The following is a 15,498-nucleotide window of genomic DNA, read 5'->3' as shown; positions in this document are numbered from 1 at the left end:
TAAGGAAGTGATTTACTGTTAGATCAGTAACCTTTAGGAGGTTTATTGTTTTCCAGCACAAGAAGCAGGAACATACAACCATAAAACAGAATAAAAGGAACAACACTGTATCAATGGAATTACAGCAATGTCCATTATATTTATTGTTTTTCCTCTTTGTCATCGCCTCACTCACTTTTTTGTTCTTGGCCACCATCACTGGGGTGTCATTGTGGTAGTTCTTGAGGCTACTGTCAGCTCCACTCTTCAGCAGCAGCCGCACGGTCTCCACCTGACCTCGGCCACAAGCACTGTGTAGGGCCGTGTTCCCACTATATGACTGGCTGTTGACATCACATCTATTCTGCAACAGAAAATCACCAGAAAATGATTCATAAAGGAAGCCAGAGTAGATGTCGGTAACTTAGAAAATGAAACAAGAGATAATGTCCCAAAGAGGATGAGTGCAGTCTGTGATGAAGAAAGGAGAAAAGATTCACATATACAGCATAGCTGCTAAACTCTAAAAATAAAGAAAAACTACAATTATATTACAAGACTTTAAAAAGGACCCTAAGAAGAAAAAGGAATACAAAACTATGCACTGATAATGAGGTGGAAAGAGAAAAGCAGAATTATTTAACTCTGCTGAGTCACAACCCTTCTCTCCCCTCTTCTACCCACACAAATTCATTACCTCAATGAGGAAGTGGACCATGTCTGCGTTATTGCTCTCCACAGCATGCATGAGAGGACTCTGGCCACTTTTGATGTCCTGATTAGAGAGAAAAAAAAAGCACCATGGGAAAAGTCAGAGAATGCAGAGCGGAAATGCAAAAAAGCCGTGATGCTGTGAAACCCACAGTGCTGAGTCGGTACAACAGGGACTGACCATGGCATTGATGTCAGCTCCAGCATCCAGTAACATTCTTGCCAAATCCTTACGGCCCTGCAGAACAGCCAGATGGAGAGGGCTCAAACCTAAGAATAATAAAAAAAGGAAAAGCCTGCATTTTATATTCATGTTCAGATTTTTTACGCATTGAAAAAACAGATATCAGTTACAGAGGTACAAATAAATGTCTTCAAAGCTGCTTGGAGATTTGGCAATGCGACACTACACTGACACCAGACCACAAAGGAAGGAAATGTCCTCTTCCCACCCACACACCCAAAACAACCAACCCAACCCATACCTGAGGGTGGCTTTACATTTTTCATACCCACCAACAGACTGTTAAGGCAGTTAAGGAGATTATAAGAATAGGTGTATTCACTGTAGTAATGTAGTAATGCAATTTTCTTTTCATAGCGCTTTCAGTCTGGAAACTGTGTCAGCGGTTTTTAATTCACTTCACCTGGTTGTGCACATGTTTCAACTGATAGATGTAAACGTAAACTGGGTCACAAATACAGGGGGCATGTGACAAAAACAACAACAAAAATAAACAGAAAATATATCAGGAAGTATAATTTAATTGCTAGCCAACCATGTTTAATTTGATATTTTATGAATCAGTTAAACTAAATCAAAAATTATAATAATCTGAGATAAAAAGATGCTTGCAAATAATTACAGGCTTTATCACACTCAGTGAGAGCTAAAGAGGTGTAAGCAACCCTTTTAGTGTAATACATGGCAAGAAGTATCTTTAGTAACTCACCATCAAAATTTCGGATCTCAAGGCAGGTAGCAGATGATGGCATAGAAAGCACTACAGACAGGCAATCCCGCTGGTCATATTCACAGCAGAGGTGGAGCGCTGTTTGCCCATTACGGTCCAAGGCTGCAGGGTCAGCCCCTGCTTTCAACAAAGCTTCCACCATGTTTGCCTGCTTAGTTATCACTGCCAGATGAAGGGGAGTCTGAGGGGGAATAACAACAAAAATTATAGTTTAAACAAGCCAGATATATCACAGCTGATAACCATAAAGATGCAGTGCAGTGTTTCTCAAGCTTTTGGTTTTTTCACAAAGCCCACAAACAAGGGAAATACATACTTGACATAAAAAAGCACAGTGTTTACTTTGGCTAATTTATGATAACTATTCTTGTCAGTGAAGTTAAGAACGCGGTGTTTTCTTGTAAAGGCCTCTGTTTACCTATAACCTGTTCAACAGGTTAAAGGTCAATGAGACAAAAAAACAACAACAACAAAAAAGAAGCAAGAACACATCAACACCTAGAAGAAACACACAATGACCATGAGCTGGCTCCACCTATGCATGTGTATGCCTAGATTTACACAAATACACTCACTAAGTGCAAAGTTTTCAGCACTTAAATTAATATATCTTACAGAACAAACACTGTCAACAAGAGTAGAAGCATCAGACTTTGTGATTAACTGAAAATGAGGAAGAACCTGTTCTGAACCGCAGTCGACAATGCCGGGAAAAGCAAAAGTCACTGTTCACCAGGTGTTTGCCTGGATGAATATTGTAAGCACTGACAAAAATCCCTTTAGCAATCTAGGATGTTCCTGTGGGTGAGGTCACCGTGTATCATCCTGTTTATATTATGTCAACTACGGCTCGGGAGGGCGCAGGCAACCTGGGGTTCATTAAGCAATCCTTAGTTCATAGTTCAGTCATAAAAGGGAAGTATTTAAACCTGGACTTTTTTAGCTGCTATTCTAGTTACACAATAAATGCAGCAAGTAGGAACGGACTGCTTCTCCAAGTTTCACTTTTGCTGTGTTACTACTAACGTGTGTGTGTGTCTGTGCACAGAGAGTTCGTTCCAGTAAAGACTATTAAAGTAGGTAGGGTAGCAGTGGGAGAACATCTTTGTGGAATTCCTCCAATGTGTCAATGCAACTTCCCTGAATCCTATGACTCACAAACATGCATAAGTACACAGTCATATACACAATCATGTTCCCTGAAAGATTTCCAGTATTTGAACTTTCTGCTATAAATATTTACTATAGAACAATATTATGAAATGCTACCATACTATTAACTTTTCCCAAACGCCATTAAGGACATGTCTTAAATCCCTTTCGATATTACTTTACCACTAAGGCCTTTTATGGCCTTTAATATAGACCCACTTAGAGCTGGCAGGCTCTGGCTTCCTGTAATAGATTTCACAGTGACTAAACTAAATTTCAGCCAAGATAAGAGGAAAGGTAGGAAGGGAATGAAGGGGTGGAGAACAAGGGGAAAAAAAAACGGAAGTGGCAGAGGGGAGTCCAGGGGAAAGACAGGATAACAAGGGAAAATCCCTTCTCTTTCCCTTGGGTCTGTCCTCATAGGCTTACATTCCCGAAAGATGAGTGGATCATCATGGATGAGGTAAAAAGATGACAGCAGTAGAGGTTTGGAGGCATGAAAAACAACCCCAGGCAGTTCCAAACAAGGGGAAGGCAGCACAAAGCGCCAAAGACTTGTCTTCTGCTGTGAGCACAAGAGGGTAAAGCCAGGCCTATTGCACAAATAAACATCACATGCTTACGTCAGTGTTGTTGACAGTTACACTGATAGGATCAGTCAGTTCATCAACTATGGTTAGAAACCAAATTCTATAACCAAAGATATATGCAGTGAGAGATATAAAAAAAGAGAGCGAGAGACTGAGGGAGATAGAGAAACAACACAAGCGAGACAGAGAGAGAGAGGCACGCGCATGAAGGGAAAGTCCCTGTAAACTACCCTCTGAACCTCACTGCAAGGTATGTTGAGAAACAGCCCAAAGCAAGGCGGGGGGGAGGGAGGGGTCATGTGACTTCTCGGAACGAGGACACTAAAGTACACACAAACGCACACGGATGCCTTGTTTGTGCACACACATGCACACACGCTCACACTGAAAAATAAAATGGCATACCACCAACGTACCATAAACAAAAAGAAAACAATTATTCAATTGTTAAACTGCCAACCGCATACTGCACTGTAACGGTAACACGTCCACATGGTAGTCTCTGTTCTAATCCACATGTCAGTCAGTGCACGTTTTAGTGTGGGTGGCCCCAAAGGATTTAGTCCCCAAACCCCACAGTGTCAGCATCACGCTACATTATCCGCTGTCATAAGAGAAGCAAAAGTTTACTATTGTAGTATGTGTTTGTGTAGCTGATAGCATGTGGGAGTATCAAACAGCTGTCTCTATACTATTGTTGTAGTTCTGGGAGTGGAAGGCAAATCATGCCGTGACACTTGCACTGCTCTTCAGTTACAATACTGATAGTAACACTCTGTCAAAATGTTCCATATGCAAAACCACAGAAACTCAGGATTTGTCATCATTGGATAAGTTGTATTTTAATTGTGCCTGGTTTTTTTTTGTATTAGAAAATGGCCTGTGCTAGATGTCTTCTGGACTACGAAGTGAACTCAGTGTTTTTAAAATTTAAAAAGTTCCCTACCTTCATGTTGATAAGTTTATTCATTGTGCCTGGTTTTCAGTCAAAACCACACAATCTGGTAGGCAAATGACTGTGGCGGGACCTATGCCTGTAAATCTCCCTTTTTGGTTATAACTGTGTATGACTTCAAATGTGAGTGTGTATGTGCATGTATGTGTGTGTGAGTGTGTGTATTGCGTGCATGCATTTTCATACATAGGGCAAACACAGGATATCATAAAACCTATGCTGTCAAGCCTCAGCGATGAGGAGAGACAACAACTGATGATAGCACAAGCATTATTTCTGGTAAGCTTGCCTGTGGCGTTCTATGTGGTGTGAAACCCCACACTTGAGAACAAACTCCAGACTTGAGAACTGAAGCTCTGAAAAAGCTTGGTTGCTTTTCTATTGAGGAATGGAAAAGAGAAAGCCAGCAGAAATCAGGAGACAACAAAGGAGAAAAGAATGTTGAACTGTTGGCTTGGCACCAGTGCCTGGGACAGCCCTGGATTGGGAAACACTTAAAAGCAACTCCATATACACAATCCCAATAAAACATGTTGATAGAGTAAGTAGGGAGTTGCACTGCTCCATCCTTTTTTTTGGGAAAAGTCACCCTAGTGAAACTGCATTGGATCTATTTGTCAGTTTCCAATCCAAAATTGCCCTGCACAAATTAAAACATGTGCAAAATAGAAGTTTAAAAGGCGCTTTTGAACATTTTACTGTGTAATTTTGCATATGAACATTTTTTTTACTTAAGGTAAACACACTAGGTATCAGTGTAAGGTTTCTGGGAGTTAGTGTGAGTCATTTTTGTGCCAATTAATCATATTGGCTTTCTTCTTTCTGAATTTCACAACATGGTAAATCCTACATGTAAACACTGAAAAATCCCTTGCTACATATACAGAAAGTGACCACTAGAAAACCATGTGCAAAATACAGAACACTGGAAATCACACATAGTCCTTCCCAGAATGTGCATGGCTTTGGCTTGTGGCAAGTACAGGTGGAGAAACCGGGAAGGGTGAATTCCACTGCACAACTCTCAGCTGCCATGACCGTAAGTGTGTGATAATGCACTGCAAGGCAAGGAGGAAACCAATTCACTTCCTCTTTCTTTCTTTTCCATGTAAGTGTTATCAGAAGGGTGAGATGGGGGAATATATTGTGCATGCTGAGGCTGTTTTACATGCTAAGCTTTTTCTGCAAGTGTGCACATGTCCACACATGCCAACAGCTCCATAATCAGCAAAGATTCTTCGCTTTAAACTATTTAAATTTCTTTGCAAAACCCTATGACTATAAAAGCTCTGTCTCCTGGCATTTAATGGTCAGAACTGTGTGCATGTGTATATTTGTCAGTAGCTTTATCAATGCATCTGTTTTACCTGACGGAGATTGTTGTAGATATCAACGTCTTTATGACCCAACACCAAGAGCTCGATGAGTTTGTAGACTATGTCCAATGCTCCCTGGACCACGGCTATGTGGAGAGCTCTGTGAAGGACACATGCACACAAAAAATTGACACAGTCAACAAGTGTTGCATTTTCAAATTGGATTTAACATAACCTATTTCTCATTTTCAACCTGATTATCATTGATCAAACCCTTAAAAGCTAATCTCTTTTCAACCAAATCCCAATCCCAAAACCCCTTAATGGCTGAAAAAGTGGTACATGTAACTCTTCACTATTTCCCCAATATGAATCAATATATGTACATATATGGAAATTAGTGTGTGCCTCATTCCTGACCTCTTGTCAGAAACCTGCAACCACTCTCCCTCTGCATCTGTGAGTCTCACTCACTCACTCACTAATTATTGTGCTAAATAAAAGAAGGCAGCACATGCGCACAACCCACAATATTAGTCAGGAGAAGAAAATCATTTAATTTTTTTTTAAATTGCAGGAAGTGTATTGGATAGCGTATAACAAGTTGTTGCAGACGATAAAGTTCTCGTCAAACCAAAGGTATTTACTTGTTAGGAAACATACTGTTGGGCATAATGCAACATGTGTAAAGTAATGAGTTAAAGTCAACTCCAGAAGCATTTCCAGAGATGGAGCATAGACATACACAGACACACACATGAGCAAAGACTTGTTCCAAATTACCAAGCCTGACAAGTTAGTCTCGCTCTGCAAGCTGACAGAACTGTTTTCTTTTATTTCATTTTCTTACTGTGAAACCTGGGCTCTCAGTATTGACTCCAAAGCAAAAATGCTCAGCCACGTTCATGAATGCTTGCTTTGTTTATAACACTGTATGTCCTCTAGTATATAAAACAATACCTTTTGGATAGGTTAACAAGATTAAACTGCAAAACTACTGTGTGATTATGTGCTTGCATGAGTAATGGCAGGTCTTTACATCATATACAGAATTAACCTTTAAAATTAATGCATCCCCATCATAAACAACTTAAAACAACAAGTGGAAATGGAACAATAGCGAGCCTGGCTGAGTCTTTATTAGAAGCCACCTAGTAGCACTTACACACTAAAGCACAATGAAGCTTTGTTCACACATGGCCTATTGAAGAAGTAGGAGAACCAGGTCACCAGACTATTACTTGTGCTATTGTCAGACTGTCACAAGTATATATCACATGAACTTTAGACAGGAAGCTGGCAGTTTTAAAGTCCAATCCACTTATAAATGACAACTGAATTCTCCATGCATCATCCTCAGGTAAAAGTTCATAACTTCCGTGCAAGTGCAAAAACACCTTAATTAACACGTAGCATGTAAAAACGAAAAACAACAGCTGTGGTTTTGCTAAAGCGATGTGCCAGACTAAGTCAGTGCCTGGAAAAACGTCTTAGATGGTTGCCCGGCAACTTTACTGTGGCAACAAACTTTTTGTTTGTTTTATTTTAACATGTACAGCACATTTATATATAGATTAAATGACTGAGACATAGCATCTTCATAATTGTACTTTTTAATTGTTTTCTCCCTGTCGTTAGCATGTATGCTAAACTAAGCTAACCTCCGATAACCAAAGAAGGGGGCGATTATTTTGTGGCCTTTAAACTTAACATGTGGAGGACTAAAGTTTGTTTTTTGATCAAAATCAGCCAATTCTGCTTGATCACTTGATATAAGTTATAACACTGAAAGTTGCACTGACAAGTTCAGTAGATGTACAGCACTGACTCACAGTTCCTTTATCACACAACCTTATCAAGAAACCACTGTCTGTGATCTATACATGAAGCAAACGAACAAACACAGGGCAGGGTTTGGGACAGGGAAGGGCAGGAAACTGATTGGTGGTGCAGAGGCATGTTGTAGAAAACAGTTTATCAGTTTTCACATTTTTCTTTTTTTGCTCTATCAGAAGAAGCAGCTTCCAGTAAGACCCAGAGAAGTTTTATGTCACTTCCTGTTGTCACTAACAAAGACAGCATTCTTTTTCCTCTATCTTGGTCTATGTGCACTGAAATCTAGTTATTAAGCCGTACGGTTTCTGACAGGGGCTTTCTTTAGTTTTGCTCAGTCAGCTTCAACAGATAAGTCATAATCAGACATACAGTGCAATTATGCAACAGGAAACAGAGACAGTTCTTTAGAATAAGTTAAAAGTACCTTTGAAGGCAATATGAGGTCAAAAAAATAAGTTCATATAATGACAACAGCACTTGCAACACTTTGCAACACTCTCAGTTACGTGAGATGTGTCCCAGTGACACAAAGTTAAGTTAAAGAAGAGTCGCGCTTGGAAAGAAATAGCTTAAACTGATTACAATTTTCAACATTACATACTACATATTAAGATTTCCCCAGTATTATTTTTTTTTATCTGTGTCCTGGCATTTAATGATCATAAATATTCCTTCAAAGTGTGTTCTGTAACCAACATTCACTTGGCAGTTGCAGGAAATTTGTGTGTGTGTGTGTGTGTGTGTGTGTGTGTGTGTGTGTGTGTGTGTGTGTGTGTGTGTGTGTGTGTGTGTGTGTGTGTGTGCGTGCACTAAAAGAATGCAAAATAAATGCAAAAAGTAGATAAACCATCTGTGCATATGTATATGCATGCTTAATTCTAAAAGCCATGCTTAAGCAAGGCTTCTTGGTTATAGAGCATAAGTTAAACAAAACAAATGTTCTCTGTGCAAGAGTAGTTGTCAAGTGTGACTGCAATAAACAATTTTGTATGTCAAGTGTGCAGGGCGGTTCTTCCCTCAGCAGATCCCTGTTCCTGTAACTAAGCTCAGCAAAGTGAAGAAATCTGCATCAACAAAGGTTTGGTTATATTTACTGTACATGTTATTGGCTACCCATAACTAGCTTTAAAAAGCACCTGCAGTGTCTCCACAATAAACACTACAGTAAAGGAGATAATCATTCATGGCACAGTATACCTGGTCTCAAACACAGTGACAGGCAATTCATATATGACTTTAGCAGGGTTTTGTGATTCTGAGCCCTGAGAAAAGTGTGAAAAATAGATATATTTTTGGATCATTCATGAATAACCCTTAACAAACTTAATATTCAGATCCTTTGCCTCCATGTATGCCTATTATCATTCTGTTTATCTTGCTCAGCCCTTTTATATCATCATCTATGTGTCTCTTTTCTCTTAAGATGAAACTGCACTGTTTCTTGTTCCTGGAAGTGGGGCAGACCACAGCCCCAGATAACCCCAGGCCCAGCAGCCCTGACGCACACAGGAGTCCCAAGCTTAACACAGATGGTAACTGTGTGTATGTGAGAGAGAGCGAGAGAGAGAGAGAGAGAGAGAGAGAAGGCATGTGGTATCCTGTTTGGTATGGAGGGTGAGAGTGCAGCCAGACTGAATGATCAGACTGAAGCCTAACATTTCCTGTGGTCTGTGGACCAGCTGAGCAATGAGATGATGTGTCAGTTTGAACGTGTAGTAAACAAAAGAGAAGCAGAGTCACACCACAGTCCAGTTAACAAGAAATGACGACTTACTTCACATCCTACTGTGCTCGTCATTAACAATTATACTACTTTCAGTCTATGATGGTGCAAATATATTTACGTGGGAACTTTGATGAGCAAGTAGTTTATTATATAAATATACTGTTTGTCATTGCATCCACTAGAGCAAGTTAAAAACTTTACTATGCAAAGAAAAAGCAGTTCTGGCATGACTCACATTTTAAATCCTTTAATCGTGGATGGATGCAAGTTAAAGAGGAGAAATACTAGCTGTTAGAGTTCAATCAAAAGCACTCATAATTCTATAAGATCTTGAACTTTCATATCTGTGGAGGCACCATCAGTGCCAACTAATGTAAAACAGCTTTACAGGACTATCCAAAAGTCTTGAGCCAACAGAGCCAGTGGTCTTCATTAATAGTTCTCCAGATTTTCTGAAGGTCTTTCAAAGTTTTTATGTTTCTATATGTCCTCAACCAGAAAAGGCCTTGGATGGATGGACTGGTTACATTAACAAAAGTGATCCTTCGCATGCAGGTGATAAGTGATTCAGTCTTATCATTTTTGTGGACTTTCAAGATTAAGTGCAAGTTAGTGTTCTCAAGACCATCTCACCATTACAAAAAAAGAGAAAGAAAACAGAAATTCCAGTTTAGAGTTTTTCAACTGATAAACTTACATCTAAACACAACTCAAATATCCATGCTCCCAGAGGACAAACCTAATAATTTTCTAGTTTTCATCTAATCAAACTTAAATGTGTCAGTTTAAACCTATGCACTGAATGGATAAAGCTGAATAAATGCAGTTTGAATAAGAGCATTGCTAAGCTATGTATGTCATGGTATGTAACTATGTAACTGACTGACTGGAAGCATGCATGTAGGAGCTGTAAGTAAATCAACAGTTTTGCACATCTTCCATTGAAATGACAGTGTAACAGAACAGAAAAGAGGAGTGAGAGAGAAAGAGAGAGAGAGAAAGAGAGAGAGAGAGAGAGAGAGAGAGAGAAAGAGATGAACCTGATAGAAAGAAAGCGGTAAATGAGGAAGTCAAGAGCGGATGTTTGGGTTTTTTGAGCCCATTCATTTAAAAAACACAGAGAAGAAAAGAGAGAGACAGAGACACCTGAGAAAAACCACAACAGTTTTTTAAAACTGAGCACTCACTGGTTTTCCCGAAACTAAGGGGCTCAGAGGCGCTGAGAACAAATCCCATTGACGTAAAAGCAGGCGCATGCTCACCATCAAACACATTATGTATACACGCACATACATACACACACACACAAACACACACTCACACTCATATGCATACAGTGTGAAAAACGAGAGGGTGCTGTAAATGTTTCTTTCTGAAGAATTCACACAAAATTTTAAACAACCACAAAGCAACAAGAAGGTAACCGATGCCTGCGAAAGCAAAGGGACTAGGTGTTGTGTAAGGTTTCTGCACTTAATCTGTCTTGCACCGAGTTTCTGCTAATGAGACAGACTTTTGATTTGCATTATGCCTACACAGCAAGTTTAGTGTACAACTGTGAGGTGCACAAGTGGAGATAAAAAAAATAAAATCAGAGCACAGCTAAGATGTCAAAGGTGGTTTAAAAAAAAAACTTACTTTAATAGAATATAAAATAAAAACTGTTGTTTTTAAAGCTTTTTTTGATCTGAGACATGCATTCATCTACTTCTGTGGAACCATCTGTTAAAGATGGATATGTCATTGCAGTTACAAAGCAAATATGAGATAATAAGCAGCTGTAAGATACCACGGGACTTAACTTGTGGCTCGGCTAAATATTGGTCATCATGAGGTTTGGTTTTTTTTGAGTGAATGCAAATGATGATGATACTTTTTGAAACTGCATGATCAAAGTACCAATAAATTCTTGGACATGCTTTGCTTTCGGTCACATGATTCTTTGTGTCTTTGTATGAATTTCTGTAGTTTATTAGTGTGTGGGTGGTAGCTTTAGACAAAGTAAAGTAACCATGCGTTAAAGTTTAATATTTGCATTCATGTGGTCTCGAAAACTCCTCTGGTGCCCTGTGTATTCTCACTACCACCACCTCACGCCTCGAGGGACCAGTCAGCTGACTCTGGATTGTTCAACATGTGAATACCAACAAATCACTCTCAGCCTAGATCTATAGTATAGCTTCCAGGTTAATATGTTAGGTATGTTAAATCTCAATAAGTCCTTATCAGCAGTGAACCAGTTTTTCTTACATGAAGTGAAAATGCAGTCAATAATGGGAGGGCACACTGACTGACTGTACCTACTCAGTATGCACAGTCAGGTGAGTCATGGAGATCAAATAAACAAAGAACGCTACTGATATCTCATGTCCAGATTGTGCAACAGCAGAAGTTTTGTCTTCGACAGCAGGACATTGACATTAATGTTGTTTGGGTTGTCTTCGTAAATCACTTGCACTGACATCTTATTGAAGTGAACAGTTTTCCTTGAGAACTTAGTTTAGACTTAAAAACGTGAAAGCAATAGTAATGATCAGACTGCACGTTTTCATCACAAGGGCCTTTCGATTTTTGGTAAGAAGTTGTGATACATGATTAATGTTAGAAAGCTTTCTAATAAAAACACTTTGATATATAATACAGTAGGAATAATATGACTGCACAATTCCATGCAGCTGCTTTAGTTTCAGGGGTATCGTCGCATTACGAAGGGTGACTGGGAAAGTTGAATCAAACAAAAGCATCATTAACTGCATATGGTTTTCCTACGGTGAAAATCAAAACGTCTGTTGTGAAACTGGATTAGGATGCGTACTCATACACCTATACACTGGAAAACACATTGAGATAATGGGATATGTGTGAAACCTATAGCTTAAATATAATCACTTGCTATCATTTGCATGTTTGAATCAAGAAGCGTGGTCAGGAGCTGAAAAATGAACCCAACATGTACATGCATGTTAGTTGACTTAGCTATTTTAAGTTAAGTCAACTCATATTGACTCCCATATGTATGTGATATACCCACACGCTTTCCTAACCAAGCTAGCTAAGTGGCACTGTAAAGTTAACTCTCCATGTCCTTTTTATATCTATAGAAACTTTTTGCTCCCAAAAGACCACCATCATGAAGCTAAAGTTGCAATCATTATACCATGGCCATCTTTTACATACAGTTTGTGATTTTAATGTTCATGGTGTTGAGGATGAGTCTGAACTTGTTGCATATGTCCTTCTATTTACTGTCACTGGCCATGTTATACGATTTAAAAATGACAATATGAGTCAGATTTAAACTTTACATTTTTTTGTAACAATAAACTTTTTTTGACAAAGTTTAAGCTGAGTGCGACTTTCATATCTGGCAATTGATGAGTCACCACTTCTGAGAAGTTGGGATTGACTTGAATCTCAGACTCATACTGTACAGTAGACCTCAATTTTCAAACCATTATCCTCTTAGAAGTCCCTCTAATGAAAATTTCTTGAAGTGAAATGATTGTGCTGAATTTTCAAATCCATAAAATGTGCCAAGTTATGACTTTCAAAATGACAAATGACACAATCATGCACAAGGTGGATGAATCATCTTTTAAGTTTACTATATACACCAGTTACTTGGATGGATGGATTGATTGTATATCATAAAGTGACACCCAAATATCAGAATGAAAAAGAAAATAATCAACATACGTATCTCCATCTTCATCTTGTCTTGTTGCTTGAGCGATACCAGCCAGGACGTTTTCAGTTTGGTGGGCCACAACATTATTTGGCTCTGAGAGATGAGGCAGGCAGAACACTGGGTAATGACCTAAGCAGGGATGACACAGAATGAGAAATAGAAACAATGAGAAAGAGAAATAAAAAGAAGTTTGCAGGGAGAGAGAAAGAAAAGAGAAATGATGAAGATATAAATGAATAATTATAAAAGCTCCTGGCAAGCAAGTGATTTCTGTAATAAGGAAGTGGATAAGTTACAAGTCATATACTGTAAATATGAGTGTGCTGTATTCGGTTATAAACTGACCCAGTGAGCTACTTTTATTCATGCAGTGAACACACTAATGAGGGGTACAGTAGGTGTAAAATAGCTTAGTGGGCATTTTCAGCAGCAGTAGCTTCTCTATGGTCTCTGACTTCACTGTCTTTTCTGCCACAATGTCACACTGGCAGAGAAAACCACTAAAGAAAGGGGAGGAGGAGCTGTCTGTTGCCACAGTTTTAAAAATCAAAACAGCATTAGCAGGTAATGCCCTGTAATACCACAAAAAATGATGTGCCCCAACATGTAGTGCCTTGCTCTGTCCTCCAAACCTACATTTTGTCAGCTAGTCTGATCATTTTACCCACAGGCTGCTATTTCACGTATTATTGGTTAAACCAAACAAATATTCAATGCGTTTTTCTTTGGAGAACAGTGAAATCAAAACTTCAGATGGTAATTTTACAGACATCTCATGGTCTGATAGTCTCATGGTCCAATTCTTACATTGGGGTTTAAACACTTACAATATTTAAAAACAAAACAAAATAATAAAGCTGTTGCACAACATACTGCAGTATTAGACTTAATGTTGGCCAGCAGGGGCTTACCGTAAGGGAAAATGCATATGGGGTATCCATTTGGAATCTGTCCTTCCAGCTGCCTGGGAGTCACTGGTGCTATGCCGACTCTTTCCACGGGATCGGCTAAAGTCTTATCTTCCGGAGGAGAAAATCGGTCTTCTCTTTCTGCTTTAGACGGTGACAGTCTCTTGGTCTCCGGTTCGACAGGAATCGGGCGTTTCCTAAAAGGAAGCTGTGAGGCAGATCTATCCGCTGGACGCTTGCGAGAAGTACTGGTTGGTGAGACCGATACGGCTCTGACCGTGGGGCAGTTTTCAACTAAACTGTCCGCCCCTGTGAACGCCGGAGGTGCAGGTGAACCGCCTGTTACCCGAGCGTCCCTGGAGCCACAGGCTGGAGTCCCCCCGGCGTTCCCACGCACTCGGACATTGGTGCGCAAATCCAGCGGCACTGGGGCAACCGACTTGTGGGTACCGTTCATGGTCATGATCCTTGGCATCAACTGGGAGAGATTCTTCGAGATCTGAAGAAGTTTATTGGAATCAGTCAAAGCAAAGTGAACCGACCGTGCGCAATTCCCATATCCATGAAATCAACTGGACAGCGATCAGACCATCACCCTGTTTCCTTTTGAGTCACTAGTGGGGTTTAGATAAGCGTTCGAATTCAATGACCTGTGGGGGGAAAAACACAAAAATTAAAAATAAAATAGTCTACATGTGAAGAAACGCTAAGAGATAAGGTACTTATGTGTGTCCTAGTGCACCTATGACAAGGTAGAGTGCAGCTGCGCGACTTTCATCTGCTTTTAATGAAGTGTCAGAGCGACACGGTGCTTTCCCTTTAAACCGAAACAAAGCGATTCTACCACTTAACTTTATACTAAGAAAGGCAGGAAAACAGCGACGAATTCATAGCATTCTTGCATTTCCGACTTCTGACATCTGTCTGTTTTGCATGCAAGTTAAAAACATTTAACACCGAATTTCGCAAGAAGTTCATGGCTCGTTGCTTGTTCAGAGACTCTGTGCAATAGCAATGTGCAGAACAAACACGGAGGCACTAGTCGACTGTCGATCGACTGTCCAGCACATGATCAATAGGTGACAACTTTTTTCTTTTAAAATAGTTCATTTCAACATTAAATTTGGATTCAATACAAATTTTGATTTGTGAGCAACTTTCAGTTTAGCAAGGTAATCAAAGTATTCATTAAATTACCTTGCAGAAACTATTACTACTAACTACTATCAAAACATGAAAAAAACAACCCTTTCTGTTACAAAGACGAAGTCAAGGAAAAGATGACTTGATGCTAGATTCAAAAATAATAATTTTTTAAGGCTGTCTCAGCCGAGTTTAGAGCAAAATATTTTATTTTGCTAGTGACTGGTCATGAGTAAATAAACGAATAGCCACACTATTAACTGGGAGCTACATGAATATTGCTTTGCTTTCTGTCTTTTTTGTTTTTTTTTATAATTCAATTCAGGTTCAGCTATATATCCTCAAATCACAACAAATACTGCCCCAAGGAGCCTTAAACCATAGCAATCAGTCAGACACCAACCTCTCAGAGAACAGAACAGGTGAAGGCTCACGCAGGTTCATCCAGTCGTGCAGTAACTTCTAAAAGAAGCATGAACTTCCCTAAGATTTTGTTACTTACCTGTGTATTTGGAAGGCC

At 39.5% G+C, this 15,498-nt stretch overlaps 1 protein-coding gene and 1 long non-coding RNA gene across 4 annotated transcripts in view; one reads left to right on the top strand and one right to left on the bottom strand.

Annotated features, from left to right (window-relative positions):
- The window catches only part of LOC120732582, an 18,018-nt gene extending 9,251 nt beyond the window's left edge, over window positions 1–8,767 (top strand). Inside the window, exons 2-3 of the long non-coding RNA XR_005695610.1 lie at window positions 8,518–8,521; window positions 8,757–8,767. This is a non-coding gene — a long non-coding RNA (uncharacterized LOC120732582). The remainder of the gene's footprint in view (window positions 1–8,517; window positions 8,522–8,756) is intronic.
- Window positions 1–15,498, bottom strand: part of bcl3 (BCL3 transcription coactivator) — a 16,856-nt gene extending 1,358 nt beyond the window's left edge. The window contains exons 1-8 of one of the 3 annotated variants that reach the window (XM_040030277.1): window positions 15,481–15,498; window positions 13,839–14,485; window positions 12,936–13,056; window positions 5,729–5,837; window positions 1,644–1,845; window positions 872–960; window positions 677–754; window positions 176–343 (exon numbers count right to left, since the gene is read on the bottom strand). In XM_040030277.1, coding sequence (XP_039886211.1) covers window positions 176–343; window positions 677–754; window positions 872–960; window positions 1,644–1,845; window positions 5,729–5,837; window positions 12,936–13,056; window positions 13,839–14,310 — 1,239 coding nt within the window. In that variant the 5' untranslated portion in view covers window positions 14,311–14,485; window positions 15,481–15,498. The other 2 variants (XM_040030276.1, XM_040030275.1) reach the window with 2 other exon arrangements.

This window comes from Simochromis diagramma, unplaced genomic scaffold, assembly GCF_900408965.1.
Source record: "Simochromis diagramma unplaced genomic scaffold, fSimDia1.1 OVJJ01000361.1, whole genome shotgun sequence".
Classification (NCBI taxonomy): domain Eukaryota; kingdom Metazoa; phylum Chordata; class Actinopteri; order Cichliformes; family Cichlidae; genus Simochromis; species Simochromis diagramma.
The sequence above is the reverse complement of the archived record's forward strand: the minus strand, read 5'-3'. Positions and strand labels throughout refer to the sequence as shown.